The sequence below is a fragment of the Anomalospiza imberbis genome, chromosome 11, assembly GCF_031753505.1.
Source record: "Anomalospiza imberbis isolate Cuckoo-Finch-1a 21T00152 chromosome 11, ASM3175350v1, whole genome shotgun sequence".
NCBI classification, from domain to species: domain Eukaryota; kingdom Metazoa; phylum Chordata; class Aves; order Passeriformes; family Viduidae; genus Anomalospiza; species Anomalospiza imberbis.
In genome coordinates, this window is record NC_089691.1 from 22,636,425 (window position 1) to 22,662,204 (window position 25,780).

Genomic DNA, 25,780 nt, shown 5'->3' on the forward strand with positions numbered 1-25,780 from the left:
CTAGCTACTGCCCATGGCTACAGTGCTGGGGTCTCCTGCACAAATGGAGAGACCCTAGTTTACCTTTGCCTAAATCCACCTTAATTAAGGGCACTAACTCAGCAAGACCACTGGAGAAGCAATTTAAGGCACCAGAGTAAATTGTTTGGAAAGTCACTCTAGTTAATGCTGTCCTGGTGTAGACAAGTCCTTAATTTTATAATGCCTACAAAATGCACAGTGAGCCTCAGGTAACATTCAAAGGATCAGCTGAAGGGAAATAACTATCAAGTTAGCTCCAATTCATTCTATTAAGCTCCTAAGATAATGAGTGAAAATATTCTCCCAGAGAAGCCTCAGGACTCCCAAACCCAGCAGCCTCACAAGCTTCAAGGTGAAAATTAACATCATCTGGGTGAGCATCTTTTCCAAGAACAATCCAACACTGCTGGGTGAGACAGGGGCACTGTAACCCCTGAGGTGAGGGGCTCCAGGCACTCCCCAGTGAGCTCCCCTTCAGCCTCTTGGTCCCCCTTCCACCCTCTCACCTCAGCAAGAGCTTCTGCTTCCAGGGATTTCTGATCTCCAAGGCTGCTGTGCCGGGTGGACCCACAGGTCGATCTCAGAGGGTGGCTGTCAGCCAGGGCCTTCCTGTCTGGGAAATTGATGCTGCCCGCGCTGCCGAACGTCGCCATCCTGCGCTTCTCAGGACTCTCGATCCTGCCCCTGTTGAGGGGGATCTTGTGGGGGCTGCTGGGGCAGGCTGCTGCTCGAGGAGGGGTGTCTATGCCAGGCCCCATCCCTCGGGGCGGGCTGTGGGTGTCCCCCCCGCTGCGGCGCCGGGGGATGGCTGCGCCATCAGACCTCAATCTCACCCTGCAAAGAATCCAGCACGGCACCAGGTCAGCACCTGCCAGCCCCGCCGCGGCTGGCCACACGCTGCAAGGCAACTGCTCAGCCCTGAGCTCAGCTCAGACCAAATTCCAGCCTTCCAGCTTCAGAAGACTCAGGCAAGAGGGAAGACAAATATTTTAGCCAGTACCAAGGAAGGGACAGCATCTAATCATAAGAGTAGTTTGGGCTGGAAGGGACCTCAAAGGTCATCTTGTTTCAACACCCTGCCATGGGCAGGGACACCTTCCACTATCCCAGGTTGCTCAGGGCCCCTGCATCCTCTGTAAATGTTAAATCCCCATTAGCAGTGCACATGAAATCCCTTCCAAGCTCCTATCACCCTGCAGTGCTTACTAGAGCCTTCCCTCCCATTGTGCTCTACCCCACACACCGACTATCCACACCTGTGTCAGCGACACCTCCATGGTGACGGGAATGTGAGTTACCTGCCCATCACTCCCCCAAAGGCGTAGTCCATGATGTGATCTGTCGGTGACTGGATGTCGTTCTTGGAGGAGGCTTTATCGTCCAGCAGCGGCCCGCTGCTCGCCTCGCTGTCTGCCTTCTGGCTCAGGCTGTCAGAGAACGCATCGTCCCTAGGGAGAGGACAGCACACCAGTGACAGGGCTGTGCCCCGGGGGAGCCAGGCCAATCTGAACATCCCCGCGTCAGCAGCTCCACACTGTTAACTGGAGCTGCACCACGGCCCCCACTTCACTGGGAACCTGGAAACAGTGCACATCTGCCTGCCCACCCCCTGTGATGTGTGCCACTGTGATGACTCCAGAGACAGCACTTGTAAGAGAAGCAGCACCTGCAAAGGGCCCTGGGATCTGCCCACAGGCCAGGTGAGCACTGAACAATCCAGGTCGATGCTCACAGGGGCAAGGCCAGTGGTAAGCCTGGGTCACACCCCGTTGGGGAGTCAATGAGAGATGGGGTACAGGTACACTGAGGTACAATGTTTAGCACTGGTCTTTATCAGCCAAATGAGAAACAAATCGAGCCAACACACAGAGAGGGAGGAGTGAACAGGCGCAGATTTCTCACCGAAGTCATTAAAAAACCGCAAAACTGACTGATTATTTTAGGTGACTGAAGTGGACCTTGTGCAAGTACATGATTTCAACAACCCTCACTTTACTCACATGTCTTGCACCACGATGTACTGGTGGGGAATGAGCCCGTCCACCCCATTGTGTCTCCCTTCCCACCAGTCTTCTGACGCCCGATGGTACAGCAGGAGTGAGGCCCCTTTCTTGAAGGAGAGCTCCCGTGGAGATCGGCCAATGTAGTCAAACTTGGCTATGGCTTCAATCTGCTCCACCTCTGCACAGGAGAGAGGCACAGCAAGAGCAGCTCAGCTCAGCCACACAAGGGAGGCTGAGCCCTAGAGAGCCACCTCAGCAGAGCAGCAGTGCTGCTGCCGCCCAGCGTCCCCAGAGCAGCTCACACTGAGCACAAGCCTTCTTGTTTTCAGACTGATCAATTCTTATTGTTGTTCCAGGCTTTCTGGGACCTCTCTCAGACTCACAAACTACTGACAATTACAAACAGCTACAAAGCAGATGGGGAGCAGCAGGAATCTCCCTCTGTGCATATGGCACCCTCACCCACATTCCCATTTTCTGCCTTTGGTTACAGAAACACATTATCCTCCAGCCTGAGATTTTGTCAAGCCATGTCAGATGCTGTGATCAAACCCCACTTACCTTCTCCTCCCTTCCTTATCCTGGAGACAGTTTGGCCTGAATTATTGATGAGCAAATAATGCCCCTTTGGGGATCCCCATGGAAATAATGATAGCAGCTCCAGCCAGGCAGCTGCTCTGCACCCCGCCATCTGCAGCACTCTGCCTCACTGTTTCCCCACTTTTCCTAATGTAAGCTCTACCAAACACCCGTGACTCACAAACTGGGAGCTCAGGGCCTGAAATACAGGAGGGCTGAGGCAGAACTTCACTTTGGATGGTCATGAGCACACCAGGGTCCTCTAAGCCTCTGGCCAGGAGCTGCTGGGGCACCCAATGGCACTGAGGAGCCCATGAAAGAGCCTGGCTCCTATGCAGATCTGTTTCCAGCTGGGGAACACTGAATCCTAAAGAAACCATTGCAACAACTGCAAAGCAGCAACAGTGTCTCTCTCCTCATTAACCAGAGCGACCCACACTGTGCATTGCTTGGGTGGCAGAACTGCTGCCACTCCCCAGCCACCCCTGCCACTGTTGGAGCATTAGCATGCCTGGATTATCTGAGACAGTGGATCACTTCAATCCCCACCTGGAGACTGGCAGACAGAAAATTACAGCAAAACAGGGCAAGCCCCCCCAGTTCCTCCAGATCTGCCTCATTCTCATTAAACGTGGGAACTTGCTCTGCCCCATTACTGACTGTGGGCTCAGCAGCCATCAGTGTGTGACCCGGCACTCTGCTCAGGAACAAGCCCTCGTGGAGGAGGGGACACCAAAGGAGGACACGGAGGATGCTGCATCGAACCTTTGCACCATTCCAGCCCCACCTGGGACGGGCCAGGCCACTTCAGCAGATTCATGTTCCCCACCTTAAGCAACCCCCACATGAGGGCAGAGTGTCTGGGGACACCACAGGGGGATCAATACAGAGTGTTCTGGAGGAGACAGAGCCAGGAGGGCTCCCACAGTCCTGACACAACGCTGAGCTACCAGCAGGGAGTGTATGCAGGGCAAGGGGGACAGGGAATATGTAAATCCACAAAATACAGCTGCTCCTCTGCCCTACACTTGGCACCACAGTTAATCACTCGGAAACCCCAATCGGAGCCATTAACGTGGCCACCCAAGTGTGAAATTGGCTGCACAGCAGCTCCCCTGCCTCCCCCTGTCAGCTCCTGCCTGGAGCTGAGAGCAGGCCCAGAGCTGCCTGGCCCACCATGCCCTTCCCTGTGCCCAGAGCTGCCTGGCCCACCATGCCCTCCCCTGTGCCTGGAGCTGCCCAGCCCCGTGTGCCCTTCCCTGTGCCCGGAGCTGCCTGGCCCACCGTGCCCTTCCCTGTGCCTGGAGCTGCCCAGCCCCGCGTGCCCTTCCCTGTGCCCAGAGCTGCCTGGCCCACCATGCCCTTCCCTGTGCCCGGAGCCACCTGGCCCACCATGCCCTTCCCTGTGCCCGGAGCTGCCCAGCCCCGTGTGCCCTTCCCTGTGCCCGGAGCTGCCTGGCCCACCGTGCCCTTCCCTGTGCCCGGAGCTGCCTGGCCCCGCGTGCCCTCCCCTGTGCCCAGAGCTGCCTGGCCCACCATGCCCTTCCCTGTGCCCGGAGCTGCCTGGCCCACCGTGCCCTTCCCTGTGCCTGGAGCTGCCCAGCCCCGTGTGCCCTTCCCTGTGCCCGGAGCTGCCTGGCCCCGCGTGCCCTTCCCTGTGCCCAGAGCTGCCTGGCCCACCATGCCCTTCCCTGTGCCCGGAGCTGCCTGGCCCACCGTGCCCTTCCCTGTGCCTGGAGCTGCCCAGCCCCGTGTGCCCTTCCCTGTGCCCGGAGCTGCCTGGCCCACCGTGCCCTTCCCTGTGCCTGGAGCTGCCCAGCCCCGTGTGCCCTCCCCTGTGCCCGGAGCTGCCTGGCCCACCATGCCCTTCCCTGTGCCCGGAGCTGCCTGGCCCCACGTGCCCTTCCCTGTGCCTGGAGCTGCCCAGCCCCGTGTGCCCTTCCCTGTGCCTGGAGCTGCCCAGCCCCGTGTGCCCTTCCCTGTGCCCAGAGCTGCCTGGCCCACCATGCCCTCCCCTGTGCCTGGAGCTGCCCAGCCCCGTGTGCCCTTCCCTGTGCCCGGAGCTGCCTGGCCCACCGTGCCCTTCCCTGTGCCTGGAGCTGCCTGGCCCACCATGCCCTCCCCTGTGCCTGGAGCTGCCTGGCCCACCGTGCCCTCCCCTGTGCCCGGAGCTGCCTGGCCCACCATGCCCTCCCCTGTGCCCGGAGCTGCCTGGCCCACTGTGCAGAGCTGCCTGGCCCTGCGTGCCCTTCCCTGTGCCATTCCCTCGCTTGGCAGGTGAGCCCTTCCTCCTCCCCGCAGCCTCGCAGGGCAGGTGTGTTCTGCTGAGGCAGGACACGGCCAGGGCAGCAGCAGCTGTTGGAAGCAGAAGGTGCTCAGCTCCGCAGGCCCTTCCAACACAGCCAGCCCTGCCACGGTTCCCCACCCACGGAGTGCCAGCGGCGTTTCCCAAACCATCCGCTCGCAGCTGGAGCTGCTGGCACACGGGGAGCACAGCGCTGCCTCCTGCTGCAGCCCAGCCCTGCCAGCAGCCAGCCCGTGCAGCCTGTCCCGCAGTGCTTGCTGCTCTGCTGCATGCACAGCTCTGCAGGCGCGGGCCCAGCCCCGGCTCGGTCCTGCTCACCATCGTCACTGGTGTGCGGCTCTGTCCCGTTGTCGTGGTCCACTTCATCGATGGTGCCCGGCTCGCTGTGCGGGCTGTCACTGCAGAGGAACACATCAGGCTGTCACACAGCAAATGACACTGTTCCTGACACACTCAGCACGCCTAATGCTGCCCAGGGAGGTGGTGGCGTGCCCATCTCTGGAGGTGTACAAGAAACGACTGGATGTGTCTAGGCAACAAGGTGGTGTTTGGTCAAAGGTTGGACTCTGTCTTGGAGGTCTTTGCCAACCTAACTAATTCTGTGATTTGTGATTCTCTGATTTCAAATCACAGCAGATCCCTGAACTTGCTGAGAACAGCGGACACTCGCACCATGATCGCCAGGCCCAGAATGTCTCATTCTGCTGGCTCTTGTGTCTTTAGTAGAGTTCGGCAAAACTAACACAAAGTGACAGCAAGTTAAATGTCTCATTCCCTAATTCACAGTGAGCTTTAGCTCCTCTGCTGCACCAGGAAGGATGGTAGCAGGTGACTAGTATAAGGCATGGTGAGGTCTCAGGAATGTATGAGACTTGTAGAAAATAAGCTCAAGTATGTTATTGATCCTGGTTTGTTAAACCCAGACCTGAATGTTGGGCTAGAATTCCAGCAACAAAGGGAACTGGAAGGTTTGGGTTAACCTCAGGCCAAGGGATTTCATCCGACCAGCAAATTATGATGGAACTATGGGTCTTTACTCAAAATTTCCAGCCTAGGAGGAATTTGTACCACATTTACCTAAAATTCTGTTTTGCTGAACATGCTCCTGTGGATCTGCAGCTCAAAAAAACCCTTCACCAGTATTAGTATTTGCCCTGGAAAAAGTTTCTTCTGATGTTTTTTCTGAGGTTTAAAATACTGAGTCAGCACAAGAAAATGAAATACCTGGTGAAACTGCCTGCTCTGACTGGTAAGACTCAATCAAATGGTTCAGTGTGTTAGGGCCTCTTGGCCTGATGATGTCTGTACCCAGGAACCCTGCAGAGAGCTCACCAGTACTCCTCCCCTCCGGTCATGCACTTCTCATAGACAGGCCCTTCCAGCTCTCGGTGGCTGGGGAAGATGCCCTCGTGGTGAATGATGATGGTTTTGATGACCTCATTGACATGGGCCTGGCAGGACACCGGATCCTGCCCGTCAGGAATGTGCATCAGCGTGGGCCCGAAGCAGATGGCCAGGTTGTAGGGATCCATCATGTTCTCATCGCTGTACTGCGACAAGCTGCAAGCACACGTGTGAGGGAGCTGCCCTGCTGCGTTCCCGCTCACTGGGAAAACCTCCCACCGGAGCCCAACTCCCACCGGAGCCCGCTGCCCACCAGAGCCCGCCGCCCACCGGAGCTGTCCCTTCCCAGCACAGCCATGGCGCAGCAAGGCCGGGAAGAACCGAGGCACGGCTCCCCATGGCAACGCCACAAGGAACTCATGCAGCAAAACGGGGAAGCCCTGGCAAAGGGGACAGCAAGGAGGAACTTGGTGAAGCAGGAAAACAGACTCACTGGTTAAGGAAAGCAAAGAGGTATCTCATGACCACGATGACAGCCCGGGGCAGAGTGACAATGATCTGCTGGATCTGGTGCACTCTCTCTGCAGGGTTCTCAATTTCTGGAACACAGGGATAGAAAGCACATCCTTAAAAACCTTTTCAGGACCAGACAGCTCAGCACCAGAGGGACCTGCTCCAAATCTAGTGGCCCAGTAAGTGAGGAAAACAAAAGTCTGTCTCCAGAGGTCATCTGTCAGTCTGGCACTAAGGTGCAGGAAGAGAATGGGGAACACTGCTCCTCCAGCAGGGAATTCTTATGTTCAGATGCAGTATGAACAGCAAATAAAGACATTTCCGTGGGTTTATTTTTAAAATAAATGTTTATGCATTATTCATTTCATTCCTCAACAACTCCTCTGTTCCTCAAAAGCCTGAGTCGATGTGGCACTGAAAACAGAGCACTGCTTCATTTTCTAGGGCAGATTGTTAAATGAGGTTTTTATTCAGGTTACCCTTCTGGGTTATGCACTGGATCCTTCTGAGCCCTTCCGCTCCCGTCTCCTACTGCTCCGAACAGCAATTAGAAACTCCTAGGAAACAGGTTATCTGAACCAGTGCTGAGTCAGTGCTTGCAGATTGGCTGCTCTCCACTCCACAGGGGTGCAGAGCGCGGAGCTGCCGTCAGACACCTGCTCCCTCCCAAGGGAAGGGCTGGCTCAGGGCTGTCCTGCCCTAAGCTACCCCTGTGTTCTCCAGAGAGTTAATGCTGTGGCTGCTGTTGCACAGGCAGCAGAGGACAAGCACCAGAGCTTTTCTGGAGCAGGCAGATCACACAGAAGTGCTTGTGCTGGCTCAAACTATGCCATTTGCTAATCACAATAAAGTTCACTGACAACATGTAGCTAGGCTGCCATTTAATCAAAATTCTGAGCAAAATCTGGCCTCAATACCAAGATGGAAAGCTTTGTAGTATTTCACATGGGGAATTTTTCCATTTGATTTATCCCATTATTGCCTGCTGGGCTCTCTAATTCTTCAGTTTGGTTTTACAAAAGAGGATATTCCTTAAAAAAACCCAACTAAATACAAACTGGTTAAAACCCTATGTCAACAGATATCTGTTCTGACACCCAGAGGAACAAACTCTCAAAACACTTGCCTCTCTCCCAGAGCAAAATGTTTCAACTGGGCACATGGAATTAACGGGGTACCAATGACCACTGCACACAGGACAGCCCTACGTGGACTCTGGAAAGTGCCTTTTGACCTGTCTATTGTCCTTGTGCCTTTGAGGAGCTTCCACATAAACCCCCAGCCCTCCAAGAGCAAAAGGAAAAGTTCTTCACCCTGCTTAGGCTGGGACACCAAATGTGCAGCCCATGTTTATGTGTGTGTGTGTGGCACAGACAGCTGCACTGCAGGGCAGATTTTTAACAGGAACAAGGCACTTTATTTTAAATCTATCCTTAATCAAAGGGTTGCAAGAGCAGCAGGAAGAGAAAGATGAGGAAGATTCTTGTTAAAATGGGAAAAATAAAGAGAGAGAGATAAGAGAATAACACCCAGAAAATTAACAGATGATGTTTGCAAAAAAAAAAAAATCCCAAAAGCTTAATAAATTGTGCAAATTTGCATTAATTAGGGATGGTCAAATACAAGCCTATCTGCAAGCACACAGGCAGCTACATCACCAAACACATTCTGGCACCAGAGGGGTCCCATCCCCTTCTCCCAGGCTGTGCCCTCAGGCTTCCAGCTCTGCAGCCCCTGTGGAGGGCAGCCAGAGAAAGCACAAGCCAAACTGCAAATCCCTGTCCAGGGCATGGAACTGGTGCAGAACCACCTTCCTTTGTCTGTCCCACATGAGTGCTGTGCTGCTTTACACATCAAAACTGAATAGCAACAGTGAATGTCCTAAAGCTACTACATAAAACAATTGTTCTTGAGAAATCAGAACGCATTCCTCTGCTCTGGTACAAGCCCACCCTCTGCCATCCCTCCAGGTATCACCTGCCTCCCTGAGCATCACCAGACCCCAGCAGTTATGAACATGCACGTTCAGAAGGGGGAAAGCACCACGGGCAGTGAAGCCAAGAGAAGGCCTTGAGCAGACGTTCCCCCGTTGGTGCCCCTAGAGCTGAGACACCCCAACCCCTAACGACCCCAACATCTTTCCTGTAACATGAAATCACCCCGTAGCCAAAATGGGCAGCACCTCCATCACCTCTGAAACGTCAAGGTCATTGTGCCTCCTTCATTCCCCCCAGTGACGAGATTTCCCCTCTCCCTCCTGCCAGTGCACACTCCTGACATCCTTTCCTAGCAACTCCCAGTGCCCACCTGCCACCCTCCTCACAGCAGAAACCCCTGTCTGCAAGCTCGGGTGCACCAGCCCCCATCTAGTGCTTCTCTTGTCCCACCCAGTTCTCCACGAAGAGCTGTCACGAGTACTTACTTATAGTAGATATCAAATCTTGAAACCTTTCCTTAGGAAAGAGGGGGTTTTCCAGTCCCCGGAAATACAGCTTCAAGACTCCAGCCACCGAGTTAATGTCTCGCTCATTCTGATCATCAGCGAGGGGGTCTTCACCTGCCCAGACAGAAGGTTTCATATCCTGCATCACCATCGAGCTGGACTAACACAAGTGGTTTTCCTCTTGTGGAACACCCAAATTTCCCAGGGTTCAGAAACCCTCCTCATGTGCAATGGCAATGCTGATTTTTCCTGAAAACTAGTTTTACTGGGGGATTTCAAACCTTTCCTGAAGACAAGGATGATATTGGTTGTTTCTCCTTTACTGTTTCCAGCTCAGCACATTCTTTGCATTTACAGCACCAGCCCAGAAAGCTGAAGGACACTGAGTGAGAGGCTGAGGGGACAGGCTTGGCTGGAGGATAAACTGCACCTCTGGGATAGACCCAATGTCTCTGGATAGCTTTGTACTGCCTTAAATCTGCGAAAGGCTTTCAGTGCCCCCGAGATTTGGATACTAATTCATCTTAAATTGGATGTGCAAATCCCCCAGCCTTTGACAATCCTAACACTGCCTTATCCATTGGCCCATCCACCTTCATCCTGATCCTTCCAATGCTGCTCAAGGATTAAGGGTCACTATTCCCAGCAGGACTGTCCCTGTCACAGCTTCCCTCCACTCAGGACAGCAGGACTGCTTTCCCTTTCTCACTGGTCTGGCATCCCGAGTGCAATTTTCTCAGCGGATTCACTGGCACCTTCACAGCCAGCACTGGCACCAGGTGCAGGGAATGCTGCGCCTCCCTTGGCAAACTGCTGCAGGAAGGATGAACAAGGGTGCCCAGCAAACTCTTTTATGGCTCTTGTGTTTTTAATGACGGCGGAAAAGACCTCTGCACGCACCCCTACTTCTCATACTCCTTCCCTGGGTAACTCTTCACTACTGCCGAGACACAACACTGGGAAACCCAGAAGGGATAAAACCTGCTCATCTCACAGCACAAAGGGCTTTAACACACGCTTTACACCCTGGCTAATGCACCCAGCACACACCACCTCCCACAAGGATCCCTGCTCAGGCAGGGCATCCTGCTGTGCCTGCACACCCCAGCTACACACCTCTCTCAAACGAGTTCTTGATGTCGTTGACTTCCACCTGGGAGCCAGGGACTCTGAAGATGCCCTGTTGCTGGAGGCCTGGAAGAGAACAGTGCTTTAGGAGAGATTTCTGGAACTGCTGGGCAATACCTACAGGTCAAAACAGCAGAATCCAGGGTCGATGCACCAGACAGGCTTGGACCAAGCAGGGACAGCCTGCTGCACCTCACTTCTGCTCATGTTCTCCAACAAGGCCCCCAGGTCAAGGTGCTGAAAGGGCTCACGGCCCGAGTGAACAATTGAACTTGGGCACATGCTGGTAAAACCTCACTGCTGGCCAGTCAGCCAGTGCCATCGGAATTCTAAGCCGAGCCCATGGGAACAGAGCGCAGGCACCCCAGGAGTCTCTGCTGGCTCTCACTGCTCACAGTACAATAAAGTGCTTTATTCCTTGGCAGGTTTCTGGGGCTATACTGAGCCAACTCACCATACAGATTGATGTAGCGGATGCAGCTTTCCACGACAAGTGGAATGGCCTGTCCTGAATCCTTCAGGAAAGGAAAGGAAAAAAGTTACTGGTTTATTGCTAATAAAGCATGGGAAATGCAATAAAGATTTCAAAACCAGAGATTTTAAAATTAATGCTGTGGAGTTTAGTAAGAGGACAGGCAGGAAAGGAGGTGTTACAAACATGGAGCCATCAAAGAGCACTGAGGATACCATGTACAGCCAAAAATGTCCAAGAAAGCTGTCACTGAAGCGTGTGAAACATTGCTGCTCCTTGTCTGGCTCAGACAGGAGACTGCCACGAGGGATCACAGCTAATCCACCCCAAAGGTGGAACACTGAGCTGAAATAAAACTTGTGCTATACCTGGCTGATGGAATAAGCTGCCCGTAATACAGCTTACAACAATATTTCCAACAAAGGAAAGAGCCATTGTCAGCAGGTGCTAAAAAACCCAACACCACTGGGTATGGAATGAAGTGCCTGAGTCTGAGCCAGTGCTGAATTCTGGCTTCTTCCCAGGACCCCTGTGGCAGAAGCTCAAGGGGACTGTAGGCCATGTCTGACAGCCCAAGTGGACACATTTCTCTTTGGGATTCTGGTGGTTTTTCCAGCAGAGCACAGTGGCATCTCTGGGCAATTCCCTCTGTCTCACAGATGGGTCTCCAGTAAGTACCTGATTCCTCGTTCGTGCATTCCTCCTTCCTCTGAGCACAAAAAAGCAGCAGAGTGGAAAAAAAGAGAACAGATTAAGCAGGGATAAGTTCAGTTAGAGGTAAGCATCTCCTTCGGAGGCCATGAATGCTCAAATGCAATGGCAGCTTAGCAAGGGCCAACACAGGCCTTTGGGATGCCCATCCTCCCTCCCAAAGCCCTTGGGCACCCTGCACCCCAGCCTCAGCGACCTGCAGTGACAGCCTCTCGGATTTCCTCCCTGTCTGAACCCGTGGCCTTGCCAGGAGCCCAAGGAGAGGGACAGACCTTGCCTGGGGCACAGGCAAGCTCTGAGGGGGGCACTGGGCAGCCATGGGGGCACTGGTGACCAGGGGACACCTGGGCAGCTGCCAATGGCCCGGCTGCCCGTGAGGCTGCACCCCACAAGGGCAGGCAGCCGTGCCCCAAAGGGTCTCTGCTAGCACGGGACCCTCCTGCTCAGATGGATTTCTAGAGCAGGTAATTCCTCCTTCTCAGTGCTGAACAGGCTGGGATTTAATGAGCATTACTTTTTTACAAACTAGTTTAAGTCAGGAGTAATCACAAATCCTAACGGATTACAGGCTTTGCAGGCAGGGCCAGCACTCCCCGTGCTGGTGCTGTGTACAGACACTGCCCTCGGGCTTGGGCTGAGCTGGAGGCAATAAACCCCAGCCAGATGATGCCTATTAGTCGCCTAATCCAACAGTTTGTCTTGACAGCTTCCCAAAGTGTTTTCACTGAAGCTTTCTCCAGAGCAGGATTACAGGGCACCACTGTCAGCAGCTGGCAGGGGATGAGCCAGCTGGGCTGGCTGTTAGTGATTATTTCTGCACAAGGCTGAGGGTCACCTGTCTGCCCTCCAACATGGACCCCCCTACAACAGGGCTTCTACCCCAGGCTGACAATCCTTGAAAGTGGGAAACGCTTTCTGGGGTAATTTTAGCTTCCTTCTCAGCCACAAGGATGGATGACCACCAAAAAGAGGAAGGGGGGTGTGTCTGTTGCTCCTATGAGGGCTGGGCTGAGCTTGTGCAATCTTTCTTCCCAGGATGGGTAGCAGCAGCAGGACAATGAGGACACTGAGCCAGGACTGCCTCATAGTGCACATGGCCACCAGCCATGGGTGGGGTCTGGAGCACGCAGCTGATGGGACAGGAACACCAGGAACACGAGGGGAGCTATGGAGAGAAATCATCACCGAGGCAAAGCCGTGCTGGCCACACCAGCTGGGGGCAGATGGGCCAGAGGGACCCCTGAGAATGGCAAGCAGCCAGGACAGGAAAGCCACCATTCCATTCCCAGCGTTCACAGACACTCCTACTGCAAGCCAGCAAGTACCTTAATGAATGTTTCCATATTGCCGTTAAAGAGTTTATGATTATAGACTGAGAGAGGCCTAGGTCTCCTCATTTTCTGTGGCTTAGGGGGAAGACATGGGGGCCTGGGAGAAAACGGAACAAAATAAATCAACAAAACACCAACATAAATGCAAAGACAGGGTGAGATCTCACAGGTTATAACTGAGAATAAGAAATCAAACAGAAGAGTCCCTCTGTGAGGATGTGATGTGCAGCTCCACGCACGCTGCAGCCACTGACACTGGTGTGTCCCATACAAACACCCCTCCAGCAGGGAACTCAGGGCACTGGTGGTCAGCTGGATTCAACACCTGCCTCCCACCACCACCAGCTCAGCACTCCCTCAGCCTGAAGAGGCACCAAGAGCAGCTGAGGAGATACATCCAAAATAAACCACAGCTACCCCAGAAAACGCTGGGGTATTCCTGTTTGTTCCTAAGCAGATTTCATTCTGCTCACAGAAAGAGACCAGAATGAGGACAGTGGGAATACCTCCACATTGCTGTATCTGACTTCTGTTTGGAATCCCAGGGATGGGGATCACCCTCCCATTGCTAGCGACCCAGAGGGCAGGGAAGCCTGTGACAGGTTTCAGTGCAGTACTGAGGACACTGGAGTGCTACTTGCACTAATGCTATTCCCAGTCCAATTCCTCTGGACAATGAAGGACATTCAGTGTCTAGATCTAGAAAAAGGAGAAAAACACCACAAAATCCCAAAGATTTCTGCCCTGCCCTCTGGCCCAGGCTGTACTGATGTCTGCAGGGGAGAGAACATGACTGCAAACACACACAAAACTGGGTGCTGGGAGCCTTCATGCAGGAGATCTCACGGAACAGACACGGACACTTCACACAGAGCTCGGTGCAAAGGGGACAGCAGGGGTCTGCTGGTTCCTTAATCAGATGCCTCTAATTAAGCAGCTTGACTCTACACTGCTACAGCTTCCGGCCACTCCTGTAGGGGTAACTGAGGAGCAGAGGTGATGCTGCCCTTGGGAGCAGCCCTGCCCCATGCACCCAGCCAGGGCCCTGCACTCACACCTGGGGTGCCAGGGCACCGGGGAGCAGGGCCATTTCAGCTCCTCAGAGTGCCACACTGCACAGCCCCTGCCCTCTGAAGGTCCCTCTCTGTCCCGACAGCACCTCGGTGCCCTGCTGCGTGCCCAGCCCTGACGCCACTCGGGCTGGTGCTGGCAGCACAAGGAGCCTCCTTCCTGCCTGGCAAGGCAGCCCAGGCTGCACCATCTGCTTCACCACTTCTGATAGGGAAGGGAGCTTTTTCTTGCTGGTATTATCAATTGTATTAAACACAAACAATTTTGGAACAAGCTGACACACAGAGAGGCTGTGCATGTTCTAGGGAGCTGTTTGGAGGCTTTGCTGGCCTGTGTCAGCAAAACCAGCACACTCCAGGCAAGACACTGCAGCTCTGTGGAGATGCTTCACAGACTGGACACGGATCAAAGCCTCCCCTCTGTCACATTTGCCCCAGCCCCATCTCCTGCAGTAGAGGGATGAAGTCTGTGATACAGGCATGCTCTGCACTCATAGGTAAAGGAGCCAGAGCTGGTAGAGGACTTCAGGGACATATTAAACTCCTCAGAGGAAGAGGGATGGCAGGGAGTGAGTGGACACCTTCGTGTCACCCTGTCTGAACGCAACCCCACCTCAGCTACGCTCCAGGGCATTGCGCTGTGCTGACAAAGCTCATCCAGGCACATCAGAGCCAGGCAGCCAGAAACCACACTGCAGCAGAACCAAGGGCTGCCTGCCATCCCCCTGATCCCAGCACTCCAGGCCATGCAGCTGGGAAGCAGGATGTGGGGCACAAGGACTGCCAGCCCACCAGCATAGGGGGTCTGGAGGGGGGTAACTGAACCCCACCAAGCTGCACCAGTAGCAAAGCAAACCGCCCTTCCCACAGCCCCCTCCTGCCAGCACCAGCCCTCCCCAGGAGCCAGTAAGGGGAAGAAAGTGCTCACCTGGTTGTTCCACACTCAGCCCTTTCACCTGTAAGAAACACAAGATCCCATCATCCCTCCACATCAGCCACCCCAAAGGACTGCAGAGCACAGCTGCACAGGAGCTCACACCCTCACTGCTGCTTCCTACACTCCAAGGAAAGGCTTCCAGCAGAGAGAAGCTGCATTTGGGGAGGAGAGATGGCCACCTGGTGCCCCCACCATTAAAAGACAGATTAGAAAACTGGAGGGAGAAGAGGGAGAGGAAGGAAGGAAAGAGGCAGAGGATGGGAGTGAGTGGCAATCTCTGCTGCTGGAGAAGTAACCCAGCACTTCAGCACACAGTCTCAGATTCAAAGAGATTTCTCTACATGCACGACCAAAGAAAAGTGGGAGGAGTAATCCAAGGAAATCATGGTTTTGCATGCCACCGGTTAGCCTGAGCAGCAGCAGCCAGGTACAGTCACTCAGGAGAACACACACGGGGGAGGCTGACAGATGACACGTGGTTTAAACCCTCTCAGGTGATGGGAGGACCCTCCCTGGACCTGACCCCAACTCACCTTCTCCCAGGGTTTGCTTCAGCAGGTCGTGTTTAGCCTGGAGCTTCGTGATGAGGTTACTGCCATTCAGATACTCCTTAAATTTCTGGAATTAAAGAACAAACAGTTGGGTTAAGCACCACAGCCCCTAATGGACGTTCACTGCTGCCGGGGGCTCAGGAGGCTGCAGGCTGCTTGCAGGGCTCAGCAGGGTCTGACCACTTCTCCCTGCTCCAGCCACTGCCCTGATGCTCTTATTAGCCTGGTCTCCTTGGAGCTGCCCCTCCAGCCTGGGAACGCAGGGAGGGACAAAGAGCTCAAAGCTGGCTTTCTTTTGTCAGGCTTCTGGGAACGGCCTAGGAAATCAAAGCAGCTTTCCTGCACTGCCAAGGCTTCGCCTCCGTGCAAACCAGCAGTGGCAAGCAGGAACTCCCAGTGCCTGAGCCCTCGCAGGCAGGGACTGCCAGGTGCCCCACGCAGCAGGTGACACTGTGCAGAACAACCGCCATCCCCCAGTGAGGCTGTCGGACACCCAGCAACACTCCAGAGCAAGGCATTACACGGGTAAGAGCAGACAGGGAGACAAGAGATGGAAAATGGATGACAGAGAATGGGAAAGATCAAATGCCTGCATTAAAGTAATCCCAAGCATAATTCCAAATGAAAATTGCAATTTCCCCCCCAATTTACAATAATATTTTTAAGAGAAAGTAGAAGCTCTTCTTTGCATATGTAAAACATCACAAGATGCTGTTAACCGTAGGCTGTGGCCCACACTGAAATGAGGGAGACTTCTGGTGAACTCATGGCCTTTGCCTGTATTTCAGGTATCAGAACAAAGACCTGAGGCCTGCCTGGGAGTGCAGCGTGAGAGCTGCAGGGCGGGCACACACACCACAGCCCAGCTTTTGTGCCTTCCTTGCCATGTGAGTGGCTTCAGTTCATCTGTGGGCCAAGGGCACATTTAAGCTGTAAAGGCTAGAGAGGAAGACTTGGCTCATAGTTCACAGTCCTGAAGGGCCTTCCTGAAGAGACCATGGATGGTGGCCCATGGTGAGGCCATCTGGAGCCTGCGCCCTGCTCTGAGCCTCTCCTACTCCACTCATAAGTTTTGAATCCCATCTGGCTGCTCCAGTGGTTCCTTCAAAGAGAAAAACAGGCAGGCACCGGATTGTCAGTCCCTATGCAGTGCCCTGCCACTGAAATGCATTCCAGACCCAAATCTGACAGAAGACAAGTACTTCAAGAGACTGAATTGGTTCTTGCTCTTCACTAATGAGCACTTAACTGGGCCTCAGCCCTGGCAATTAATGCTTTGTGTCCTGTATGCCTGAGCTGAGACTCACAGTGAAATAGAACATTTCAGTCTCCTGCTGGTTGGCCCTCCTCTTGGCAACGTTGATTTTGCTCATGTAGGTCTCTGATGCAGCTGATTTGACTGACTCAGTGGAGCGGCTGTGCTGGAAGGCATCTGAAACATCAAAATCTTCCACTGTCAGCATGTCCTGCAAGGTCTGCATCGTGGCATCCAGCGTTTTCCGTACCTATCAGAAACAGGACAGTGTGGGCTTGAGGCAGACTGGGAAAAGGGCACATCTTGAGCCTAAACAACCACTCGACAGGCAGCTCCTGAGCCCTGGGCTAGCACTGGCTGCAGTCTGTGAGCACCTCCAGCTCTGCCATAGGAGGGGCTCCACACCTGAGCACACCAGGAAAGCTCCAGTGGAAGAAAGGCTCAGCAGTGCTGCCCACAGCCCCACCACTTACCTCTTCATTCTCTATCTTGAGGGTGGCCAGCCGAGACTGCAGCTGGTGGTACCGCATCAGCAGCTCGGTCTGCACAGGCTGCTGGGCGCTCACCTGGCACACCTGGGACAGGAGACATTCCACGGGTCATGCATGGACCAGACACACATTTCCATGCCCACAAAATTCCTGGCAGCCTCCAGAGAGGTTGTGTTGCCGTATGTCCCATGAGCAGTGCCCTGGACCCAGGCCAGGACCTAGTGCTTCTGCCATCTCCCAATTAAAGCAGGTTAATCACAGCTCCCCTGTGCAGATCTGCGGGGCAGAGAGAGCCAAACCATGGGCTCCCTAATTGGGACAGACATGGAGCAAGAGGCAGCCTGAAAGGAGGAGCCCTAACGAGCCAAGAGTCTCATCGGGAAAGGAAACACGAACGGCAGTGTGTGAAGGCAGCAGAGAGGGGTAAGGAGTCAGGAACAATTTCACAGTGCTGGTTTAGAGGAGGGCCAGGCCAGCCCCTCTGCAGCCCCACAGCTGAGCACGGTACCTCATCCCCCATGTGTGGCTGGAACTCGAACTTCAGCGGCGGGCAGAAGACCTGGTTGCACATGTCCATGATGGTGTGCTTGTCGCTCCGTGCGTCCAGGTTGTCCACGGCGTTCTCGATGATGTCCAGGCCCTCGTGGCGGGACGTCTCCAGGTTGTACTCAGCAGACAGGTATGTCCTGAAGGTCCGAGCAAGGCTGGCGTGGAATCCCAAATCACAGCACTGAGAAACACAAAGGAGGCTCTGGTCACACAAACACTCCCAAACCACTGTGCAAGGTTCTCAAACACAGGTGGAGGTTGAAGCAAGGTGTGGCAGTGGACACCGTGCCCTGCAGTGTGTGCACATCCTGCTCTGTCCCTGGGCAGCTGCCTGCCTCCCACCATGGAGCAGCTCCTCATGCTGCTGATCACTCTCACGTCTGTCTTGGGGAAAATGATAAAACTTGTGAGTTAACTGCTGCCAAAATACTGTACTTTAGACAAAAAATTGGTTTTAAACATTGTCTCCACTATAACTGAATTCAGCATGTCAAGTATCATACCAGCACAGGGATTTGCTGCCCTGAAAGCTCCATCAGACCTGAGCAAGTCCAACCTGTGACCAATCCCCACGTTGTCACCCAGCCCAGAGCACTGAATGGCGTGTCCAGATATTCCCTGAACACCTCCAGGGACGGAAACTCCAGCACTTCCCTGGGCAGCCCGTTCCAGTGTCTGACAACCCTTTCAGTGAAGAAATACTTCCTGAAATTCGTATTGATAAACGCAAAGTGAAATCCAAAACCTCAGGTGGTGCCACAAGCGGCTCCAACCCAAGAAGCCATCTCATGTTCAGTGCCCACAGGAGGCGACACCACTCAGCTCAGATCACATCACTTCAGGGCTGTGCTTGCTTCAGCCCCTGCTAAAACCAGCAGCAAAGCTACACTGGGCCCATGCCCAGCCCCACTATCCCTCCTAGTCTTTAAAACCTGTGAAAACCCATGCACAATAATAAGCAGTTTTGTAGAAACTATCAAATTGTCACAGCCCTCCATTTATCCTGCTTCTATTTAGCTTCTAATCACATTAATTGAGAGTATGGGCATTTACAGACTGGTACAGACCTGCCTTAAAAAAATCAACAAGCAACACAAAAGAAGATAAGGGGTGAATTTCCATTTGCTGCTTGGGGCAAAACCTCATTCTGTGCTGCAAGTCTCTCTCATGAGACAGCTTCAGCACGAACACCCATATGACCACTCCAGGTTGCTCAGAAACCCCAGAGCTGGCACAATGCAGCTGCGGGGCTGCTACACAGACAGGGCAGGGACCAGGGCCAGGACCCCTGTGCCAGCACTGGGGGAGGACCAGCACTCCTGCCCTGACCAGCTGACCACAGCCCTGTGCCCTGGGAATGCACTGTGCGTTCCCCAGCACCTCACCCGTGTTCTCCCACCCCCTGAAATCACAGCTGCTTTGCTACAAAAAACAGTACCAGGAGGAAATATCTGCCACTCTTCAAAGGGTGGGAATTCCCAAAGCACACAAAACCGAGCCACTACAAGGAAAAGCACTGAGTGGCACAGAACCCAAGGAGAGGGGCTCGGGGCATTGCCAACTGCTTTTAGGACAAAATTCCATGTGAATGTTTCCCTTTTTTTGCTGCTGGACTCGCACTGAAGCCGGCGGTGATTGGCAGTGCCCAGAAATCAGCTGCTCCTGAAAACCAGGGCAGGCACTTCCCGCACACACTGCAGCCCTTGAAGTCCCTGGTGATCAGCACCGTGCCGGCTGCTCCACACACGGATGGCCAGAGAAGAAAAGACAGAGCAGGGATTTCCACGCAATTCCCAGAGGAACACACAATGGGGAGGGGAAAAGAAAAAGGAAGAAAAAAAAGACTTCAAACCCATGCTCCCAGCCCCAGAACAAATGGCATTTTCTCACCCCTCTCATCCCTTTGATGGCAAATAAATTAGAACCACAAATAATAATCCCAGCCCTTCCGCAGCGCCTTTCATCTGCCAAGCTCAGAGCTCCCCAAGCATTAATTCATCACGTCTGCTAACACCCTGCAAGGGGTGGAAATATCCCAGTGTTCAGCTTGAGAAACAAACCGGCTCCTGGAGCTCATGCAAGCACATTTGGCCAAAACACCATGGAGGCAGCCAAATACCTGTGTGCCTCCCACTGCCCCCCCAGAGCTGCACCGGGGGGCAGTTCTGGGCTCCAGGAGAAGGAAATGCAGTGGTCTGTGTCTCCAGCAGCTTCGAGTCCCTCTGTTATCTGGGAGGCTGAACCTGCCCACGACAGAGCTCAGCCAGGCCCACGCCTCGGACCTGAGCAAGTGGAACCCTGGAGTAACACCTGAGCACCTGGGTGCCCTGCAAGCCACCCCTTAACTTCCCAGGCAGAGCAGCAACGCCCCTGCCTCCACAGGACCAGCACTGCCTGCAAACAAAGAGCCCAACTCATTTGCTCTGCTCTGTTTCCCCTTCTCTGCATTTTTTTTCCTTACCTGTTTTTAAAAACAATATTCTGCATTATTTTTAATTATATGCATAATAATTATATGCCTACTTTAATTTCTGGCCTCTTCTCTCTTGATGTTGCCACAAAATCCAGAGCTGTACTGTGCAGCAAGTAAATCACAGAATCCCAGAATGGTTTATGTTGGGAGAGACCTTAAAGATTATCTAATTTCAACTACCCTGCCATGAACAGGAACATCTTCCACTAGCCCAGGCTGCTCCAGGCCCTGCTCAACCAGGCCAGTAAAGCCAACTGAGGATTTTTGGCATAACTATTTCAGCTGCTGTTTCTGTTCCCTGACTTGACTCAGCTAATTTTTCCAGGGACCAAGCAATTTGACAGTTCCACGTAACACTGAATTTCCTCCGAGTTCCCCTCCTTTCCTGGCTTGTCTCAGATACAGCAATCACTAATCCATGGGGAAGTGAGTTGCTGCTGCAGAAGGACTCGGAGGAGGCTGCACACGTTTCGGCAGATCAGTTTATATGGAAACTGACTGTTCCATTTGCTCTGCTGAATCCAGTGATATCTTTCATGTGACCATTTCAAACTGTCTTGCAGCCATTTCCCACAGAACTCCAGAGAGATGGATAAGGAGCTTTATCTCCTCTTTGCATACGTGGCTGAAAAGATTAACTTGGTCACAGAGTTAATGACAGAAATGAGCCAAACCCAGGCTTAGACAGACGCACGTGTCATCCGAGGAGGAGGCCCCGTGGTGCACTGACAGTCCGAGGCTAATTTGATCTATCTCTGTATTCTTCCCGTCCTTTCTAGGACAAAACAACAAGGCCACTGGAGACAGAGGGGCAGACGGCTCTGCGCCCCTTCACGGCTCCTCTGGTGGGTTTTACAGGTCTCATTAAGCCGCAGCCCTGGGAAGACTCCCTCCCACCCTCCCCGAGCAGCTGGGCCCTCTGCCTCGCCAGAGCAGGAGGGTCCAGCACGGCTTTGTCACAGCACTGCTCTGCAGGGATGCCCAGGGAGCAAGCATGTCGAGGCTGTGCCTCAGAGATGACACTGAGGCAGCTGGGATTAGGGGGAAACGCCGGTAAATTGGCTCTGCAGTGTCCTGACCGTTCAGATCGGTGTGGAATCAGCAGCTGCACGTGGCAATTTGTACTGGAGATGGAGGGCGTGCGAGCCCCGTCGCCTCTCCCGTGTCCCAGGGAGCCAGCCCGGTGCGTCCCTCGCCATTCCGCGGTGGAGCGGGGTGGAGGAGCCGGCAGGAGCCACGGGAGCGTGGCCAGCCGGGCTCGGAGCTGCCCCGGGCTCGGAGCGTGGCCGGCCGGGCTCAGAGCGTGGCCGGCCGGGCTCGGAGCTGCCCCGGGCTCTGAGCGTGGCCAGCCGGGCTCAGCTCTCCCACAAAGCCCCTGCTCACCCACACTCTGCAGAGCCGCTCCCTCCGTGGGCTCAGCTGCCCTGCACGGACCCCCTCCCGCAGCACTGGGATCCCCTGACTTGGATCCATTTCTTCTGGAGCTGCTGAAGCCCTTCTTGCCTCACCCTTGCAAGAGACACTGAACTCATGAAAAGGCCTGCTCAGATAAACTGCTCTCCCTTTGAGGATATAGGACACCCATGCTCAGCTCACACATCCACTATTTTGACTCTTTGCTGAACAGACTTTATAATCGGGGAAATTTCATTGCTCCATGTTAAAGATGCTTTAGCTAAAGTCCCTGAAGGGATTCCTGGAGTGTGGGAGAAATGCCATCTGCTGACTCCAGTGGAAGTGTCAGTGAGGAAATAAAAGTTGGGAAGAATAATATAAACAGACAGAGCTAAAATGGAACTCAGCAAATCTCCAGAAAATCAAAGTTCAAAAAACTCCACAAAACAAAGTCATTCTTGCTTAAAAGATAATATAACAAAAGAAAGATAGAATATGCACTGCAAAAGCAGAAAGCCTGCAGATATACCAAGGTGTTCTCACACCTTGCCATTCAAATGGCTCCACGATCAACTTACTTGTTTTTTAACACACCTTCAATAATAAAGAGAACAAAAAGAACATAATGAAGAGTATTTTATCATATATCAAAATCTTTAAGTCAGCAGGGGATTTGCATCAGACTTACTTTAACGCTCAGAAGTGTAACTACATGCTAATGGGCTAGGAAAGGAGGTGAACACTCAAGCAGCTTTTTAAATTGTACATTAAAGTAATGGTGGTAACTCAGTACTTCAAGCTCAGCTATTTATGCACTCACTGAGGCAACTCCAGCAGAAGGAAACTGCACCGTGCAATCTACACACTGTGGGATGCCCAATAAAGGAAGAAGCAGAAATCCCTTCTCTGGGTAAATCCCTCCTTTGAATCATCTCAAAGCAGTTTGTAGGAGTCACCAGTGTTCAGCTCCTGCCATTGCCTCCAGCAGTTCCTGCCCTGAGGCTATTCCCTGCAAGGAGCACAGCGCTGCCACACATGCTGAATCCCCACCAAGGTCACCGAGTAGTAGAAAGAAAAACCCCTCTGGTTCAGCACCAAGACCAAGGCCGTGTCTGACTTGGGAAGCATTCCTCTGTCTCAAACACAGACTAACCAATGGGCCAAGAAGAAACCTCGGTCTCACCTGGCTCACGCCAAGGCAAACCCAACCCACAGGACATACTCAGCCCCAGTTAAGAATATCCTAAAGCCCCCACAGGAGTGCAGTTAAGAGCTCAGCCAGGCTGGAGGGGCAGGCACTCACGTCGATGAGGTCGGAGACGTCGTGGATGTAGTATTTGCTGACGGCCGCGTTGGTGGCTGCCAGGTTCAGCAGGTAGTCGTTCCTGGCTTTTGTACACTTCAGCTTGTTTTCAGAATACTTGGCTTGTCTCTGAAAAAGCAGAATGGAGTGTCAGAGCACAAACAGGGTGGTATTGGCACAGCTTCTCCTGCCACAGACCCCCACAGCACCCTACAGCCTGGGTGTGATGAGGTAATTACTAAAACTTGGTATCTGGTGTGAAAACAGGGACCTTGCCAGGGTGGAGGAGATCCCATCTGAACACCCCTCGCACTGTCAGCCAGCCTTGATGAGAGCATCCTGCTCAAGGTACTTGGAGCCCCTGAGCACAGCTGCTGCTGGGGATTTTGGCATCAGACAAAACCAGAGGGCCAAATTTTCCCCCCAGAAATGCTGACATACATTTGGACTTGCTCCAGATGTGTGCAGCTGTATCAAAGTGGAACCTGGCCCAGGGGCCCACGCTACACAATTCAGAACAGGACCCAGAATTCAAAACTGTAAGAAAGCAGATGTGCTCCAGATCTGGGACATCTGCTCAGGCAGATCCCTGCTCTGAAGGCTGAATCAAAAGATTAACCCTTCAGAGAAGTTCACTGTTAGAAATGTCCCAGGGCTGGACGAGCCAGCGATCAAATGCATCCTTGGCTGGGGAAACTATCACCTTTTCTCCAAAATTAACACAAAAACTTGTGGAGATCCTGAGGTCACAGAGATTTGCTGAGGCCAGAATGGCATGAATTGTTTTGCCTAGCAAATCCATCTAAATATTCTCACTCTCACTTCCAGACAGTCTGCAGAAGAAGAACACTGGTATTTTATAGACCCAACTATTTTTTTGCTACCAGGAGTCAGTGCCCAAGCCAATCCAAGGCTGTTGGTCATTTTTAAGAGCATCCTTAAAGAACGCATCACAGACAAACCCCGGTCTCCCAGAGCAGGATCTGCTGTCTGGAGCAGGATGCATCCCCACGCCGAGCAGGGCACCCTGGTGCACTGCCCTCCTCAGCACAGCCTCTGGGGTCCCAGCTGGCACAGCCAGGCCCCTGGCACGCCGTTGGCCAAGCTGCTGCTGGAGAAGCAGCTCCCACCACCTCTCCCTGCCCTGCACTCCAGGAGCCACTGCCCCCAAGGCCCCTCCAGCTGCCCGTCTCAGAGAGTCAGCCTGGAAGGTGCCACAGTGGCCACGTGGCTCCTGTGCAGGTCCACCACCCTGTCCAAGGCTGCACCGCCTGTCCCTGTCATGCCATCCTGACTCTGAGTCAAGCCTTCTCTAGAAGCTGGCCCTGGCCCTTCTCCACAGCCAGGAGCAGGGAAGACACTTGTGATGGCCTCCTTGGGTTGCCTTCAGCAGAACATGCACACGAGACACCAGCCTTCCTAACCGCTTCCCAGAGACACAGGAATGGCCTCACAGACAAAGACAAGGCTGAAGCCAACCCCTGCTGCCTGCAGGGAGCCCCAGCCCCAGCCCAGCTCCCTCTTCCTTCCCTCTCACGCACCTTCTCTTTCATCTTCTCAATCTTCTTGACGGAGCTGCGCCGCTGAGGCCGGTCCTCATGTCGCAGCAGGTTCACACTGATGTCCCCTGACTTGTTGAACTGCTTTTCTTCCTGCTTCTCTGCCTCCTTCAGCTTGCTCTCGGCGCTGATGCTCTCTGCGTGGTACATGTGGTAGGTCTTCATCACCTGCAGACACAGGAGGCCATGAGCCGCCTTGCCATGGTCACCTGCAGCACCAGAGCAGGACAAGCCAGCAGCCCTGGGCAGGGCAGAGGGGCTGTGGGGGCCGCTGTGGCATTAAGGAACAGAGTGGGGAGGAAAGCTTGAGAGATTAATCCAGCCCCAGCCCCATTTCTAGAGGCTCCAGGCTGGTCTAAGAACTGTGATGACACTCAGTCCCACTGGGGCACACGATCCAGCACACACCTGCAGTCGAAGAGCACATTATTCCTGCCAACAAGGAAATAAGGAACAACCTCAGAGCTCTGCAGCTGGGATAAGGGTCTCCATGACAAGTGACTGTGAGGGAGGCCACAGTCACTCTGAACTCCCTTTTGACCGAACCCCTCTGTTCCTACAGGTGCACTTGCTACGCCATCAGACAGCCCTTGCTCTGCCACCCGGACAGCAGAACCATCCGGAAGCGGAGGAGCTGCAATCCCCAGGCAGAAATGGGGTCTGTCTCCTGTCACCACCTCATGCTCCCCGTGCTGCCACCAGCAGGCACAGGCAGCGCCAGGACAGGTGCAGCAGCACCTTGTCCTTCACATTCCAGATCCAGGAGGGATGACGCTGATCCTGGAACACTACAGGCAAAACTTCCAGCACAACCTTCAGAAACAAGAGCCCAAAGGGCACACTGGGTCATTTTAACGGAGCTGGCAAGAGGGACACATCTGCTCCTCTCTCTTTATGCCTTTAGTCACACTGTCCACTTCTATCATCTCCCTTCGGGATGTGGACGGTTTATTTCACATTGCCTTGACATGGTGCACAGTGCCTGACTGCTCCCTGCAATCAGCCTCAGCAGCTGGGCCACACTGGGACACGCTGGGAGAGGCTGGGATGGGCTGCCTGAGGCCCAAGGGTTAAAACAGAGCAGGAACCCCCAAACGCAGGGAGTTCTTACACGCGGCTTCATGAAGCAAACAGCTTTCCTCAGCTGTGGCTGCCAGCAGGACCCAGGAGTGTTTGACTTGGAGCAGGTCAGGCTGAGCCGCAGGATCCCTCCTCCTGCCGAGCACAGCCCTCAGCTGGAGCGGGCTCCCAACGCCCTTCGGAGCCGCACAAAGCTGGCGCTGCAGGGACACCCCGCTGCAGGGACAGGCAAGGGGCACTGAGAAAAGGCTCCTGCTTGGCCCCGAG

General features: G+C 53.8%; 1 protein-coding gene across 2 annotated transcripts in view; it reads right to left on the bottom strand.

Moving 5' to 3' along the window:
• SRGAP3 (SLIT-ROBO Rho GTPase activating protein 3) overlaps positions 1-25,780 on the bottom strand; it is a 77,049-nt gene that overhangs the window by 5,392 nt on the left and 45,877 nt on the right. Inside the window, exons 5-21 of one of the 2 annotated variants that reach the window (XM_068202384.1) lie at positions 24,416-24,601; positions 22,875-23,003; positions 17,663-17,884; positions 17,137-17,238; positions 16,716-16,913; positions 15,391-15,475; positions 14,849-14,876; positions 11,487-11,517; positions 10,791-10,851; positions 10,325-10,402; positions 9,188-9,322; positions 6,746-6,851; positions 6,241-6,468; positions 5,227-5,306; positions 2,022-2,202; positions 1,320-1,469; positions 528-855 (exon numbers count right to left, since the gene is read on the bottom strand). In XM_068202384.1, the coding sequence (XP_068058485.1) occupies positions 528-855; positions 1,320-1,469; positions 2,022-2,202; positions 5,227-5,306; positions 6,241-6,468; positions 6,746-6,851; positions 9,188-9,322; positions 10,325-10,402; positions 10,791-10,851; positions 11,487-11,517; positions 14,849-14,876; positions 15,391-15,475; positions 16,716-16,913; positions 17,137-17,238; positions 17,663-17,884; positions 22,875-23,003; positions 24,416-24,601 (2,328 nt within the window). Of the gene's footprint in view, positions 1-527; positions 856-1,319; positions 1,470-2,021; positions 2,203-5,226; positions 5,307-6,240; positions 6,469-6,745; positions 6,852-9,187; positions 9,323-10,324; positions 10,403-10,790; positions 10,852-11,486; positions 11,518-12,844; positions 12,948-14,848; positions 14,877-15,390; positions 15,476-16,715; positions 16,914-17,136; positions 17,239-17,662; positions 17,885-22,874; positions 23,004-24,415; positions 24,602-25,780 lie in introns of both variants that reach the window. The other variant, XM_068202383.1, reaches the window with a different exon arrangement.